The sequence below is a fragment of the Hemibagrus wyckioides genome, linkage group LG02, assembly GCF_019097595.1.
Source record: "Hemibagrus wyckioides isolate EC202008001 linkage group LG02, SWU_Hwy_1.0, whole genome shotgun sequence".
NCBI classification, from domain to species: domain Eukaryota; kingdom Metazoa; phylum Chordata; class Actinopteri; order Siluriformes; family Bagridae; genus Hemibagrus; species Hemibagrus wyckioides.
The window spans coordinates 6,498,928-6,515,823 of record NC_080711.1 but is presented as its reverse complement, the minus strand read 5'-3'; the positions used below and the strand labels follow the sequence as shown (position 1 = coordinate 6,515,823).

Genomic DNA, 16,896 nt, shown 5'->3' with positions numbered 1-16,896 from the left:
ATTAAAATCCCTACTCTGATTTCTAGCCATTCATATTATAATGATTCATTCTAATAAGTTGTGTTGGGAATTAAATCTGTTAATAGCAGTTTGGTTCAATCAAAATCATCGATGGTGCATGTGTATTTAGATTGTAGAAATGTACGGGCTCTGTATGAATGCAAAGTTAAAAAAAAAAAATCAGATGAACCTATAGCCAGTTACATTCCATTGGTTCCGAACGAAAATTGCCCTTTCCAACATGGCGGACATGTCAGCGTATCAACCTACTTCCTCCGTAAAGAAGGAGGAACGGGGACGGGGACGGGGCGGGTTGAGTAACGGACATTTAGAAGCGCGCGTCATTTTTCAAAGCTGAAGCTGGTGTTTTAAATTACTGACATTGGTGTAAACAAGAACGACCATTTCATTATTTCAGCAATTCGGTTTGGACTGGCTATTTAATCGCCCTGAAAGTTCAACAGTGTGCGGGACAAGCACATAAAGAAGGCGGGACCATATGTAATATGGGCGGGCCGAGGACGCAAAGAAGGCGGGGTTAATATATAATGAGGGCATGACCAAACGCTCTGCGTCAAAGCGTTCACACGCTGTTCGTGGTTCTTGACAGCAAAATGGCGACGGTTGACTACGACGCGAATGCGGATCCGGAGATGGACTCGCTTAGCGATGAGGAACTGGAAAGGTATTTTTAAAACCAGATGCATCCATATAACATATGGTATTAAAACGAGTAGAAGCTTTAACTGAACAATACTGTATTAAATAAAGAAACCTTGCCCCAAACGCACAGCTTGGAAAATTCCGAGCTGCTGTTTTTGTTGGCCTAGCAGGCTGAATCACTTTCGCTCTTTTGATCATATTTATGGCAGACGGAAATTTGTCTTTTTCTCCTCAGTGCTAAATATCAAGTCGACAAAAATGTTTTAATCGCTCGAATTTCATTCTGGACGCGATCTTTCTTTCTTCTTTTTTTTTACGGCTAGCCCCAGAGAGCTAAATTAGCTTAGCCATAAGCACAGCCATGATGGACCATATCTTTGTTAGACAGTTTAAAAAGAAAACGTCGGTCAGTCTAGTCACGGCATGAAGATAGTCGGTTTTAACGATGTCAACATTTTTCGGATTGAGCGTGTTGTATGTTTGGATCTGTTGATGTGAATGTAATGGCACGTGCTAACTAAACACCGTACTCCTTATCGGCAAGCTGCCGGGCTGCGCGTGCTGTCACTGCTGTCCGCATTTAGCTCATCGCTCCCAGCATAATATCACCTCCTTAAATAGTTCACACGCCTCAAAGTTTAGTTCTCTAAAAAAAGAATGGGTGACCTTTTATTGGACAACAATACCTCCGTTTCTTTTTTTTCTTTTCTTTTTTTTTAAACAAAAGTTTTGGTTTTGATTCAGAGCTCTTCGCCGGCTATTTCAAGTCGGCTAAATAAAAATGTAACTCTACCAGCTGAGCTGTGGATTAAATAATATACTTTGAATGGGGAAATGTGAGCAAAATAATAAATAACGTTCCTGTCCACAGAAATGTACATTATTGTCGATGATAGTTTGACGATAGTTAGCATTGTGCACATGACGTCATGACCCCGAGCTTTTGTTGAGCGTCAATCGCGTTTTTTAGTCAAATATCCCTTTAAGAGGAAGTGCACCTTTAATCACACTCCTTTTTATAAACCTCTGGAAGTTTCTGTCTCTGAACCTTTTCCCATTGCGCGCGCGCGCGCACACACCTTAACGTGCCTTTCCGTTTCGGGAGTGTAACTCTATGCACCGGAAGTGAGGTGTGTGTGTGTGTGTGTGTGTGTGTGTGTGTGTGTGTGTGTGTGTGTGTGACAGAGAGAGGGCCCTGAGGCAGCAGCACCTAAGAGAGCTTCCCATCCTGATCCAAAGTGCCCCAATGTTCTTAATTGGATATTTTCTCACTACTGGGACAATTGACAAATGACTCACTCTGTACTAGTCTTATAGTTGTCCAATTAAATGCAGATTACACAAGGTATGTCGGAAAATAGTATTGTTGTACGTTATTTTTTTCCCCTATCATTCAGATTGTTTACAGCCCGAAGGCTGAGTGTAACCGAATCTAAAATATCCTGCACATACCCTTCAGACATATGCTTCGCCTCTTGCCGTGCTCCTCACTTCCTCACCAGTGGAAACCTTGATTATTCATAATTATAGCTGCGGGTTAATGAGAGGTAACTACCAGGGAGACGATGAGGATGTCCCGTTTTCCAGATCTAATATACTTGGCACAGATTAAATCAATAACGTTAGCCTGTTAAGTACAAAAAATGTACTTTTTGGCCTGTGCTCAAATAGTGATCAGACTCGGATTTTGGTTGTGTTTGCTTTCACGCCATTTCTTCTCCAATCATCCATCGATGCTGGAACGTTTTAGAGTGATTGAGAATCCCATGCCATCTTTATGTATCACTGGGCTTTCTCCATCAGTAAGAGTAATATAATTGTATCTATGAGTCAGACAGGTCTAATACCTCCCTGTGATGACCCTGTGGCTCTCATTGGCACTGCTAACAGTTGACATTGGCTCAGACACTTACAGCAAATTTTCCCATTCTCTATCTGTAGCCAGTTTAGCAAGCTGCCATAGTAGCGGAAATTTATCCTTTGACGTTTTCTCACTTGGTCACAACACAAGAGTACTGACCATTAATAACGTGTAATCATTGGCAGATTGCTGTGATATACAAAGGGTAAAATAATCCAGGTGATAAGTTACTCTGCTCTGCTTTGGGTCAGGCCATCTGGAACAACTTAAAAGGATGAGGGGGAAAAAAGCTAGCACTGAAGGCTGTACATGATTATTCAAATACCCAGTTAAGTGTTGGAGGTGCCAGTGTTTTAGTACTCATCAGGCAGGTATTCGGTATGCCCTACAACCACAAGAGTTCAGTGAGAAAGAAAAGCCATGTCTGGTGATTATAATAATCGCAGAGACAAGGACTGCCATGGTGTGTGTCAGGAGTGTTAAAAAGCTTTATAAGCTTACAGGGGTACTGTATATAAACAGAAACTTTGTGAGAAATTGTATCATGATACTTGAATGTATATCATTGAGACACAAACAATGGATCATGATGTAAAAAAAAAATGAGTCATATTTTAAGAATATTTTTCTTCTTCTTTCGGCTTTTTCCTTTCAGTGGTCTCCACAGCGAATCATCTCTCTCCACCTATCCCTATCGTCTGCATCCTCAACACTTACACCCACTAGCTTCATATCCTCATTGATTCCATCCATATACCTCCTCTTTGGCCTTCCTCTTTGTCTCCTGCCTGGCAGCTCCATGTCCAACATTCTCCTACCGATATACTCACTGTCCCTCCCCTGAACATGTTCAAACCATCCTGAAAAAAAAAAATTTCTTAACTATTTTAGATATTCAGTACACTTTTAAACATCACTTTGTAAGTGCTCTTTAAAAATGTTAGATAAAAATGTACAATATCTTTGAAATTCTGTCCATCCTGACATGATTGAAAAGAGTATCAATATCATCACGTCATACTGTCCAGCTCTTCGGTGCACGAGCGCGCACACTGCATATAAACATCCACTTTAGGAACGAGTGAGGTCATTCGGTTCGTCCCACCACGTTGTGACCTACATGCATGCCTTTCCTGCAGCGCAGTCCTCTTTTCAGTCTCTTTCTAATTCCAACCTCTTCAGTTTCACTGAAAGGACTCAAACCTGCTCGGTTGAACCCGTTAATTATTTGTACCCCTGCAGTTTTGGTTTATGGCTAATGTAGGCCACTTTATTTAAACAGTTAGCCTTCCTGCCGCTGTGTAGGGAATAAGAACAAGGTCACATAGTGTGCTGTAGTGACACAGGACTAAGGCAGGGGCACTAATGTGGTTTAAAAAGAATAACGGAACATGCCAGAGATAAACTGTCCCAGGCTTAGCGTCAGGTTGATGTATAGCAGGCTCCGAGTCAGAATCTGATCATTTACAGGATATAATACAAACCTCAAAACATGGAGCTGTCAAAGAGTCTTCAGCTTTAATGTGAGGTGACTTCAGGCCATTTTTCCCTGTCCTATTGAAATGCACAAAGATCATCGTCTCAGTCACGGACATCCAGAGGGAAACGGCTTTAAATATTAACAACCCTTTTCACAATAGAGCATTTCTTCCTTTATATTTCAGTACATAATTCAGGAAGATTATAAGTCTTATTTTAGCTGTTTATAGATGTAAAAAAAAAATTTGCTTAATAGTTTCCAACTGAGTGCAGACTGTTTCCAAAAGAAATCAGTGACATTTCAGGACACAGTCACATGATTTTTTTTTTATTTATAATTAACTTTATCGTTGGTGAGATTGTTAGCTTAAGGACAGCCAGCTCCAAAAATCTTTGTGTATATGTAAAATCTTGATATAGAGATCCATTTAAGAAGTGCACTGTGTTTATTTCTAAAATGACTAAATTAGGTCAAACGTACATTTTTCACACGCTCCGATTGTATAGTTAGAGTTGTTAATTGTTGGTGTAATATAAACACCGTTCCGGGGTTTCCTCTGTCTAAAAGAGGTCTGCATCAGGTGTGGAAGATACCCATGCATACTGAGTATGAGTAGCGTAAGTGGGTCACCTTGTCACTTTACATACTTTCTGATTCTACTTTTGTGACGTCCGAGACAGGTTTGTTGGGTAAATAAAGTGACTGGAGCAGTGTGTGAGTGTTTGCACTGAGAGCATCTTGAAAATCTCATGCTGACCTTCGCAGCATATGCAAACAGCTCATTTTTTGCAGGTATTCCTGTACGATGACATGCCATCCAAAAAGCACTGTACTTCACCGCATGAGTCTGGGTAATAATAAACAGCCATCGGTTTCGACAACCTGCATGCACAGTCGAACCACGGCTCATGCCCCGCCTCAAAACGCGAGCCCAGAATCCGTTCCGAGTGCGGACCTAAGCATCGAGACCGAGTTAGTAAGTAAGTGCACCATAATCTAGGACTTTTTGCTGTTGTGCATCCAGTGCCTTCTTAGTCGATCCTTAACAATAATATCGGACCTATTGTCATAATTTGATTCAACCTAGGTCTTTAAGATACACCACATCAATAACATTGTTCAGCCGTCCTTCCAGTAACATTTGCTCCACTCACCTGTTCAGTTCTAGTGTTCACTGCCACTCACTTCTGATTGGATAGGTTTTTTGTTCTGGCTTGTGCCTGGTGTAATGCGATCTCTGCTTCTTGTATATATCTGAGCGTGTTTTTGCTACAGTGCATAACAGATTTCAGTTGACTTTCCACATAAAGCCTGTTGGATCCATTCAGCCACCAGGCAGCTATAATGGAGCTGTCCTTCTTTTAAATATTGCTTTAAATAAATATTCGGATATATAATGATCGGATTCGAGCTGCAATGTTAATCACATGTCGTTATTGCAATTAAGTTTTTGTACTGAACACAGTGGAGGGTTGCGATAAAAGAAAAGCTTACAATTAAGAAACTCCTCTATAGTTCACCTCATGAGGGGAGGACCACACACACACACGAACAGCTGAATATACTGTTGTTAGCGATTATAATGCAGACCCTGCAAGCTATTTCGGCAGATTCAACACTTTGGAAAAAATACTGTAACCGAGATTATAAATGTACAGCGGAGAAAAATGGCCAGAGCGGTGTGTTTTCAAAATATGAACGGTGATGTGTTTTCAAAACATGAACCACTGTGACTTCTGTAGCAGTTTTGATTTATCCGTTCACACAGTTATGTAAATTATTTCACAGACAGCAGCTCACTGGACCAGCGCCAGGCTGTGAAATATTCTCTCTTTCTGTCTGGAATGATCACACACACACACACAGAATGGGCAGAGAAGTGTGCCATTATTCTCCCGGCTTCGAATGTGGGAACATTAGGCACCATTACAAATACATAACCACTTCCAGTTGCCGTATTCATAAATGTTAACTAATGAGCCGTCAGTTTATAATCGCAGATTTTTATGTAATTGGGTTGGAAATCTTGGCATTATTTGAAAGAGCAAACTGAACTTCATAAACTCTAGCTGAAGAGGGTAAAATGGGCAGGAAGTAGTGGATTTTTAACCTGAAAGGGATTCAGAAACAGCAGCTGCTGTTAAAACAAGAGCGGTATTTAAGAATAATTAGCATTGTGTTAATTATGCATGTCATGCAGTTGCACTGTTTGACCAGCAGAGGTCTCTGCAATCTGCACAAATCTGTAGAGTAAAACTAAAAGGACAAAAACCAGTCACGTGATCATGTTCATTTATGGTATTATAGGTTATACAGGGACACAACCACGTTTTAACGGTTAAAAATAGCTCTTCGGTAGCTTTCAGTGAACACCATAGGCTGCGGAAAGCGGGCATTTTAGCCGTCCTTGGAGCTCTATTTATCTCGCAGAGTTGGAATTATATTGACCGAAACATAATGAGTTCTATTTATTCACAGAATAAACACAAAATGCACTCATTTAGATTTAATGTCAGAATTAATTTCTTTATTTTGAAGAAATCCTGAACCCTCAGCATGAATTGTTTCCAAATGTACTTTTAATTTCTTTTTCCTTTTACAGACACAAACGCATAGTTTTTAATTGTTTACAGTCATTCAACCTTTTTTTCCCCATTCAAACTGTTCTGAGAATTGAATTGAAACAAGAAGCCAGTTTTATTGTTACACCTCTAATATTTTTCAATTAATTAGTGAGCTTTGTCCCTGAAAGCTTTGTCACATGGCTGGATCTGCTCCAGTTCATTGATTTAAAGGCTTGTGAAGACACGCACATTTTGCAAGTCAAAAATAAGCCAAGTGTCATTTGTATAATGCTGTAGTTGCCCCATACTGTCGGTGTGTGTGTGTGATTCTCCCAAATTGTGGGGGTGTGAGCGTAATTCCCCCAAATCGTGGGTGTGAGTGTAATTTCCTCTTATGACTCTTTAAACTTAACACTTTTTTTTTTAAGTGAGTGCTTAGATAAAACGTCCGTCATGAGAAGTGCGCTATTTAGAAATTAGACATTCTGATTTCTATGTATGTAATTTTGTTTGCTTTTTGTGTGTGTTTCGTCTCCCCAGGGAAGCCGAGGGCTACAAAGAGCAGGGAAATGCATATTACGTTAAGAAGGACTACTCTGAAGCATTCAACTACTACACCAAGGCTATTGGTAACTATTACTTTTAATAATAAACTGTATATTTAGTTCTCGAATGGTTTTGAGCTGATGATGGGTGACAGCCCAGGGTCATTGTTGTTGTATGTTCGTACAGTAGCACTGCCTGGAGAGTTAAGTGGCCAGTTCAGGGCCATGAAGGAGCGATTTATAAAACATGTCCACTGATTGCAGTTTCGAATAACCGCAAATACCAGACCAGTGATTTTAACTAGAGTAACATGTTTTGGGAAAGTTTTTGTGACCCTGTTTCTTAGAGACCAAATTAAATACAGCCTATACAAGTTTTTTGTTTTGCTATTTTTTCCCCCCCCGTGTTGAATTTCCTGTTGTGTGCCGCGGGAATTTACTGTTTGCTTTGATTTTACCAGATGTGTGCCCAAAGAACGCCAGTTACTATGGCAACCGTGCAGCTACACTGATGATGCTGAGTCGCTACAGAGAGGCTCTGGAGGACTCCCAGCAAGCCGTGAGGCTAGACGACACCTTCACGAAGGTGAGGGGTCACCGAGGAGACTCGAGTCATCTGTATGTGGCCAAAAGGAAATGGCAATGAGATCTAAGACATAACACACCCACTCTGATCAGTGTTAAGAACCGGACCAGTAATTGTGCTTTTGCTCAGATGTACCCTCTGATTTTAAACCTCCACGTGGTCACAGTAAATTGGGTCAGTACACAGAGATCTGAACTAATATCGTCCGTACAGAGGCTCTTCCAGGACTGTGATGAGGGGAAACGCTAACCTAGATCAAGTTTCCACTACTGTGGCTTTCTGAGTGTAGTGCTACTGCAAGACATCTTGGTGCTGGAGCATATTACGAGACTGAGGTCTGTTTGCAGTTTACATACGAGCTCTGCTTTTTAACGTTGAGGAAATTATCACTCAAAATGAGCCAAAATAGCAGCTTTAGTTATTTTATATCTATAAAAGGCAAATAAATCTGGAATGATTGATATTTTTGAGCTCTCTGATGTAAAGAGAAGGTCTCTGGAAGCTCCTGGAGGAATATTGAATGAAAGGGTGCTTATTTTGGTGTATATGCAAGTGTGTAGTTATAGTGCAGACAGATCAGTTTATTGTATGTTTACCTTCGTTCAGCTCTGTTAGAGCTGTATAGTGTTTTTGGCTACTTTCAGTCTAGGGTTTTTCTCCCGGACTGCCAGCACATGTTTGACGTGTAATGGAAATCGGATGGATGGTAGCTGCTTTATAGAGTGTTTCCAAATGTTTTTCCAAAAAAAGTACCAAGTTAAGGGCCACCTCCCCCTCCTTCTCCCCTCTCCAGACCAATCAGATTGCAGCTCTGGGGTTAAGTGAGAGAAACCAACATGGTGGACTGTGGGGTTCATTAGAGGCTGCATTTACATTACCAGGATGTCATGACAAATCAGATGTTCTGCCTTAATGTGACATCTGTCAGAATAGTTCAGGACAGCATGGATAGTTGTGCTGTAGGGCACAAATCCTGTCTTGTTTATCTGTATATCCCAGACTTTCGTGTGTGGACATGTGACATTATGGTTAGATCGTAATTTATGTAGGTTTTCCCCGACCTGCATGGGCATATCACTGTGTTCTTCCATACTGTATCTGCAGCATGTCAAAACAACAACAGACAGCAGTGATTTATGTTCAGTGAAAGGCTGGGTAGTTAGATATTTACATGACATTTTTTGGGAAGATAAACTTGAAGGAACCTACTGAAACAGTATTGTGTGAACCAGTATTCAAGAGTGTGTGCATGCAGGTTGTTTACGGGGACGTGTGTGTTTCTCATTAAGGACAGATGTGAGATTTGTATGAACCGTCAGTATAGACCGAGCAAAAAATCACGAAGCTTGTAATCTGAAGATTAAGCCTAAATGAGGATCCTGAGTCTGTATGTCACTATGTTATTATGGTAGTGTAACTAAGAGATACCGAATCTGTTATCATCGGTATCTGATGTCATGGACCGGTCCTGCTGCATACAGTGGTCTGAAACCCAAGCCAAAACTGTCTCCTCTTTGCCAGAGTCAACCGAAATGTTGAAATATAAATCTTATTTTTAAAATGGTTAGTGAGAAATTATTCCCTGTTCTGCTAATATAGTGATCTGCATTTTGCTAATGGACACCATAAACACTTCTGTTTTGTGAGCCCTCAGATTAATTTCACAGGTCCTGGATTGGGATCTGTGTTTTTAATGACCAAAATAAATGATTTGTGATACAATGCTTGCAATGGACCAGCGACCTGTCCAGGGTGTACCCCTGCCTTTCGCCCTAAGTGTGCTGGGATAGGCTCCAGCAGACCCCCGTGACCCTAATTAGGAATAAGCGGGTATAGACAATGAATGAATGAATGCTTTTGTTTTTGTCCATGTCGTACGCTCACGGACGTCCCGTACGCTGTGTAAAAGAGGGCAGCTATAAGTAGATGTTGTCCCCATTTAAGTTATTGGAGCAAAAATGTTTTCTTAGAAGCTATAAGGTCATAGCTTCATCACTCATTCTAATCTTCTGCCTAATAGATATCTGTGATTAACAAATAATATGGTCACGCAGTTTTTTTGTCTGTTGTAAAGGATGAATAGTGGTTTTAACAATGTGTTTATGGGTGTGTGTTGTGGGGTAAACACCCTGGCTGGCTCTCTCTCTCTCTTTCGGGCCTCGCCTTTGTGTGGAGCCATCAGAGATCTGAATTAATTCTCTGATCATCCCATGGATGATGTAATGGAAAGATTTATAGTTAATACCTATTTGCTCACTCTTTCATCCTCTGTCCCTCAGGGTCACTTACGGGAGGGCAAGTGCCACCTGTTGCTCGGCAATGCCATGGCTGCCAGCCGCTGCTTCCAGAAAGTTCTAGAGCTGGAGCCCGACAACAGCCAGGCTCAGCAAGAAGTAAGACACGCAGTCACAGCAGACTCAAATCAAGCATGAATGTGCATGCTGAAGTTTTTCTTTAACATGGTGGATTAAATGTCAGATTGTAGGTGGTCACGGTCTGATTGAGGTTTTGGAGGGAAGGGGGAAAAAGGGGCTACTGCTGGTTTGCTGTCTAGATTACAACTGTGAGCGACATTCAAGATAATTGCATAATGTCCAAAATGATTTCTGTGTAAACAGCAGCTTTATTTTTCAAAGCAAAAGAAAATACCACAGCCTGCCATTTTGTATTTATTTGTCTCATACTACAGAAAATTGGCAAGTTCAAGTTCAAAACCTGGCCGCTACCGGAAAGTTTTCCTTGTTTATTTTTCGTTTTCTCGTCTTATATTGCTCTTTATTCTGAATTTTATTCCTAATTGGTGTGAATAGTGCTTAAAACATTAGCCAGTCAGGAAAAAGCTCACAAAAGCTATAGAGAGCCATGGATATTTATGTACGTGAACACGCAAGGCTCAAGATGTCTGGTTCTGTGTCGCAGCTAAAGAATGCCGAGTCCATTTTGGAGTACGAGCGCATGGCTGAGATCGGCTTTGAAAAGCGAGACTTCAGAATGGTCAGTGAGATTCACACGGATGAATAAAATCGTCTGACTGATGTAAAGATCTATAGTAACGCAGTTAGTGCAGATAGACTCTAACTGTTCTGTTATGCATGTCTGTGTGTAGGTGGTGTTCTGTATGGATCGAGCGCTGGAGTCGGCCTGTGCGTGTCACAGATTTAAGGTGCTGAAGGCAGAATGTCTGGCGCTGCTTGGACGCTACCCAGAAGCCCAGTCTGTTGCCAGGTAACCATATAACGGCATAATAACTAATCTAAACAGTCTATACTACTTGCTGCTATAGAATATACAGTATATCCTCAAAACATTACTAACTTTTTGTCTTGCAGTGATATCTTACGGATAGACTCTACTAACGGTGACGCCCTATATGTGAGGGGTTTGTGTTTATATTATGAAGACTGTATCGACAAGGCTGTACAGTTCTTTATTCAGGCACTGCGCATGGCACCGGACCATGAGAAAGCTCGTCTGGCTTGCAGAGTGAGTCAAAGTCACTGCTTATATTTAACCACGGATATTGTGCTTCTCTTTGCAGGTAGTATCACATCGGACGTAGTGAGTTTGTAATACATACTGGAATTATTAGATTAATTGAGATCACTACTTAAACCTGTGAGATTGTTAGCATACCCTTATCAGTATAGCTTGACTTCAGTGACATTCACCAAAAGCACCGTAACATCAGCCCAAATGGTCGAAAGCTTCCAACTTTCTCAAGAAATCCAGTTTCCAAACATGGCTCTTATTTGACTTTAGGCTGTTACACCCGTTTTATTTTTACTGTGCCAAATGCTTTAATTCGCAGTAAAACCCCTTTAAAGGTTTTCCAGGAATCGTACATTTCATTTTTTATCGAACTCTGTCATCTATGAGGGGTTTTTCCCCCCATTTCTAATAATTTTACAGTTAACTACACTTGAGATTTTTTCCCCCCATGTTAAAGCTGAGTTTCTTCATTTTTTCTTTTCTTCCACTCCAGAATGCCAAAGCTCTAAAGGCTAAGAAAGAAGTAGGGAACCAGGCGTTTAAAGACGGCAATTATGAGGAGGCTTATGAGCTTTATTCTGAGGCCCTGACCATTGATCCCAACAACATCAAAACGAATGCCAAGCTCTACTGTAACCGAGCCACCGTTGGCTCTAAGGTGAGTGTTTAAATGTCTCCATCCACTACTGGAGCTACAGCAACATCTTTTCTTTCTATTTATCAAGCAACAAGTAAATGTGACAGGATTCATAAATTATTGATGCCCCCCTGCTGTACAATGCTATCTCATTGTAGTGTTTAATGTTCTGTACACACACTCACACATGCGTGCACACACACTTATAACCCACGCACACTTATATCCCTTCAGTGCAAACTGAACCCACATCCTCTGCCTATGTCTTATGACTTTTTTTTAACTGCTTTCTGTCTACTTCCTTTTATTCATCCAGACACTGACCCATGTGGTTCAATTTGAAAGGGATTTTCATGCAGCCTTTGTAAATGACATAATGATTCTTGCATGTAAACTAGTATAACCATGAACGTATTTTATGTGCTTTTGTGGTTCTTTCCATGAACATTGGTTTCTCTCAATCTGCTGGGTTTTAGTTAAAGAAACTGGAGCAGGCCATAGAAGACTGCACAAAAGCCATTAAACTGGATGAGTCCTATATTAAAGCATACTTACGAAGAGCCCAATGGTAAGCTGTCTGTCTGCCTGTGTGTGTGCGCTTGTCTGTCTGTCTGTGTGTGTGTGTGCTTGTCTGTCTCTGTGTGTGTGTGTGTGTGCTTGTCTGTCTGTCTGTGTGTGTGTGTGTGTGTGTGTGTGCTTGTCTGTCTCTGTGTGTGTGTGTGTGTGTGTGTGCTTGTCTGTCTCTGTGTGTGTGTGTGTGTGTGTGCTTGTCTGTCTCTGTGTGTGTGTGTGTGTGCTTGTCTGTCTCTGTGTGTGTGTGTGTGTGTGCTTGTCTGTGTCTGTGTGTGTGCTTGTTTGTCTGTCTGTGTGTGTTTGTCTGTCTGTGTGTGTGTGTGCTTGTCTGTCTGTGTGTGCGTGTGTGCGTGCGTGTGTGCGTGCGTGCGTGTGTGCGTGCGTGTGTGCGTGTGTGCGTGTGTCTGTGTGCTTGTCTGTCTGTGTGCTTGTCTGTCTGTGTGTGTGTGTGTGCTTGTCTGTCTGTGTGTGTGTGTGTGTGCTTGTCTGTCTGTGTGTGTGTGTGTGTGTGTGTGCTTGTCTGTCTGTCTGTCTGTCTGTCTGTCTGTGTGTGGGTGCTTGTCTGTCTGTCTGTCTGTCTGTGTGTGGGTGCTTGTCTGTCTGTCTGTCTGTCTGTGTGTGGGTGCTTGTCTGTCTGTCTGTCTGTCTGTGTGTGGGTGCTTGTCTGTCTGTCTGTCTGTGTGTGGGTGCGCTTGTCTGTCTGTGTGTGTCTGTGTGCGCTTGTCTGTCTGCATGTATGTGGGTGCTTGTCTGTCTGTCTGTCTGTCTGTGTGTGGGTGCTTGTCTGTCTGTCTCTGTCTGTGTGTGGGTGCGCTTGTCTGTCTGTGTGTGTCTGTGCGCTTGTCTGTCTGCATGTATGTGTGCGCTTGTCTGTCTGCATGTATGTGTGCGCTTGTCTGTCTGTGTGTGTGTGTGTTTATGCAACTGTACATCCACTTATTTCTGCTTTTACCTCCTGTAGTTATATGGACACAGAACAGTATGAAGAAGCTGTGAGGGACTATGAGAAAGTCTATCAGACAGAGAAAACTAAAGGTAAGTGGGCTGATCACCTTGGTGGGGTCAACCAAAATCACTCATCACACCTTTTAAGGCCTGAAGGTGAAATACCATTCCTTGCTGCTATACAACAGTGTGTCCTGTCCTTTAGAACATAAGACTTTATTGAAGAACGCTCAGCTGGAGCTGAAGAAGAGTAAACGAAAAGATTACTATAAAGTTCTAGGAGTGGACAAAAATGCTACAGAAGATGAGATCAAGAAGGCTTACCGCAAACGAGCCCTTATGCACCATCCAGGTAGGATAGTACAATTCAAAATAAAGTAAAACAGCACTTTTAAGTCACAGCAATGTAATTATTGTGGGTGAGGTTTGTTGTTTTTTAATAAATAAATTGTTTTTTCCTTTCTGTGCTTCACTTTCCGTCTCAGATCGGCACAGTGGTGCGAGTGCCGAGGTACAAAAGGAGGAGGAAAAGAAGTTTAAAGAAGTGGGTGAGGCCTTCACTGTGCTCTCAGACCCCAAAAAGAAATCTCGTTATGACAGCGGCCATGATCTGGAGGATGACGACATGAACATGGGTGTGTGTCCGTCACAACAAATGCATGCACAAATACTCTTTTGCCTTATTAGCCACATTTTTATTAAAGTACGTTAGACCAGCATTCCTTCCAATCTGTAAACACACTCTTCACTCAGCTTTGTTGACACTTTAATTGTACAAAAGAATTACGGGATTGCCTGCACTAGGGATCACCAACTGGCAGATCATGTTTCCATTATGAACACATTAAGGCATTTTAGCAAACCAAACTGAAAAAAAAAATAAATGCTGTAGCACAGCCTTCAATGTAAGATTTAACTGAAAAATGCTCTGGGTTAGCAGGTACAGATTTTTAAATATGAAACTTTTGGATAAAACCCTACTACGATCACATGCTTTAAATGATTTTGCCAGTTCATTAGAAAACTAGCCTCAGGATTAGAGACATTAGTTGATTCATTAGAAAACTAGCCTCAGGATTAGAGACATTAGTTGATTCATTAGAAAACTAGCCTCAGGATTAGAGACATTAGTTGATAAAGGGTCATACATTAAATTTGTCCTGTCTGGTGTGATGTATGAAGATAAAACAGAATTATCAATGGATGGAGAAGTTTATTCACCCTGCTTCAGGTTCAAAACTGATCTCATCTGTTCGTAGTCACTTTAACATTTATAACCATGAAGTCATCGTTGATAGTTAAGCATTAGAAGGAAGCTGTTGTCATCATTCAGTCATGTTAGTCTCTTATCTGGGTCTTTTGTAAGAAAGGAATTTTAGGAAACTGCTTTCACAAATTTTAGGTGAATACCCCTGGTATACTTGAAGCATTTCCCATAAATTCTCCCTAATCCTAGATAACTGCCTTTCAATTAAACTGTGCTTTTGGGTTTTTTTTTCTTTCTTTCTTCAGATTTCGATGCCAACAACATTTTCAAAGCGTTCTTCGGTGGCCCTGGTGGTTTCAGTTTCGAAGGTGAGGCATTCAGCACAGAGCTGTAACTCGGTTCGAGCATCTATATGTTTGATTTAGGCATAAATATATTTGAATAATTTCCTGGTTAAGATGTGAATTCTGACTAGACTCACTCTTGTTTTCTTTGCTCCCATAGCATCTGGACCTGGAAATTTCTTTTTCCAGTTTGGCTAACTGTCCATCATCCCGCATGTTTGCAGTCGACCCACACGGCCTCAAGAACCCACCCCAACACGGACTTACACCCGTCCCACCCTAAACATACACATATATACACACACACACACACACACACACACACTCCCCTATACAACTGCATGTTGTACTGCAGTGTGAAGGGTCTAGGACCAGATATGGTCATTCTGTAAATTTTAAAAAACAACACAGTGAAGAGTCCAGCAATCCTCTCTGACCATACTTTCGATTGCAATTTTTATTTCCTTACGGCGGCATCATGAGCAGCTGCACACATGTTTCGGTATTGTTTTTCTTTGAATTAAAAAACAAAAATGGTCCTAGTTAATTAACCACTATAGAATAATGGCTTTTCCCCCTCGGTTTGTTTGGTTGTGGAACCAAGATTGGGTTCTCAGAATGTAGACGGTGCTACAGCATAATGAATTTGCAGCATTCATTGCATCAATGCAGGATCCGTACATTTTCTTCTGTTCTTGCACCACATTTTGTTGAAGTGCCAGTTTTTGCCACAGTTTCTGCTTCGGGCCTTGTGATGCCGGTAGGAAGGAATGTAGAACAAGTACCTCGTCTCCAGATGTTCAAAAATGCTCCCATAGTAAACTTGATTTCACTTGTTTTTATCTTCTGAATAGCTGACACTATTATAAATTCTGTTGTTAAAAATGAGTTTTATTAAGCATTCTCGAAGTAGTTGAGCTCAAGTCCCAACCTGTTCAACTGCTGCATACCCACCTGTGGAGAGTACAAGTCTGGTGTTCCAGTCCCCTCTAGTGGTTCCCTCCAAACATACAAAGCTCTACATTTCAATATCACCATTCAATCATTGCTGCATTGTACATTTTACTGGAATGTAAAGTGTTTCTCTTCGTGTTGATAGTTGATGACTGTTTAAATTTTTTTTTTTTAACTATAAAATGTATTCATTTTTTGATATGGATATTTATTGTAAATTCCTCAAGCCAGACGTGAGCCGTTAAGATGATGTGTGATATGTTCATTAGCTACACGAGGATCTTAGACAGTGATCTGTGAGGCACAAGCTAGAGCCATGCACTGTGGTTTTGCTGAGCCTGATGAAAACTTACAGCTTCTTAACTATCTGTGTAGGGGTTGCTGAAGGACCTGAGTGCAAATCCCTACAGTGCCACTAAAGGATGTTCTAGAATGGGGTTCCTTGCTCTCGTCGTGGAGACCAAAGTCCAGCACAGTGTTCCCTGCTCATTACCCATGATTCAGTGTATTCCCAGTTTTAGTAGATGTGTAAGAACAGGGAGAGGGGAATTTCCTAACTGTGCTAGGATTTGGATTTGGAGAACCCGGTTCTAAGACTATGTCCATAACCTCATATTAAGCGTTGTTTTGGATGTAGTCTGTATCCTTTTTGGAAACTGGAATTCTGGATGTTTTAATGTGTCTACCCTGCATGCATACATTCATTCATTTTTTTGGCAGTTCACTTTAAGCTAAGTAACTATACAAGGGAAGTTCCCAGATGTAACCTTTGTATATTTACAAGAATTTAAGTATGGGTCTTGAACAAAATACCTACAGCTTAAATTACACTTGTTAAAATGATCCATGTTGCCTGTCCTAAGATCCTCATAGTGCAGTCAGAACAGAAACATTCACATTGCTCTGGCTCATGCTAAAAGAACTATGACTTGACTATGGACCGTTTTTGAAAATAACCATGTAAATAAACTTAGCCTGTTTTCTGTTTCTCCCCATTACCTGACTCTTAGGAATTTTTTTTTAAAGGTACACTTTATTGCCAACAGTT

At 41.1% G+C, this 16,896-nt stretch overlaps 1 protein-coding gene across 1 annotated transcript; it reads left to right on the top strand.

The window, feature by feature from the left end:
* Nucleotides 1–526: 526 nt before the first annotated feature.
* Nucleotides 527–16,844, top strand: dnajc7 (DnaJ (Hsp40) homolog, subfamily C, member 7). Its single transcript, XM_058415635.1, has 14 exons — nt 527–685; nt 7,109–7,197; nt 7,575–7,699; nt 9,979–10,092; nt 10,619–10,693; nt 10,806–10,924; nt 11,029–11,182; nt 11,682–11,846; nt 12,302–12,393; nt 13,360–13,433; nt 13,549–13,695; nt 13,829–13,978; nt 14,856–14,918; nt 15,055–16,844. The coding sequence occupies exons 1-14, from the start codon at nt 615–617 to the stop codon at nt 15,090–15,092; spliced, it is 1,476 nt and encodes a 491-aa protein (XP_058271618.1). The 5' UTR covers nt 527–614; the 3' UTR covers nt 15,093–16,844.
* Nucleotides 16,845–16,896: the final 52 nt, after the last annotated feature.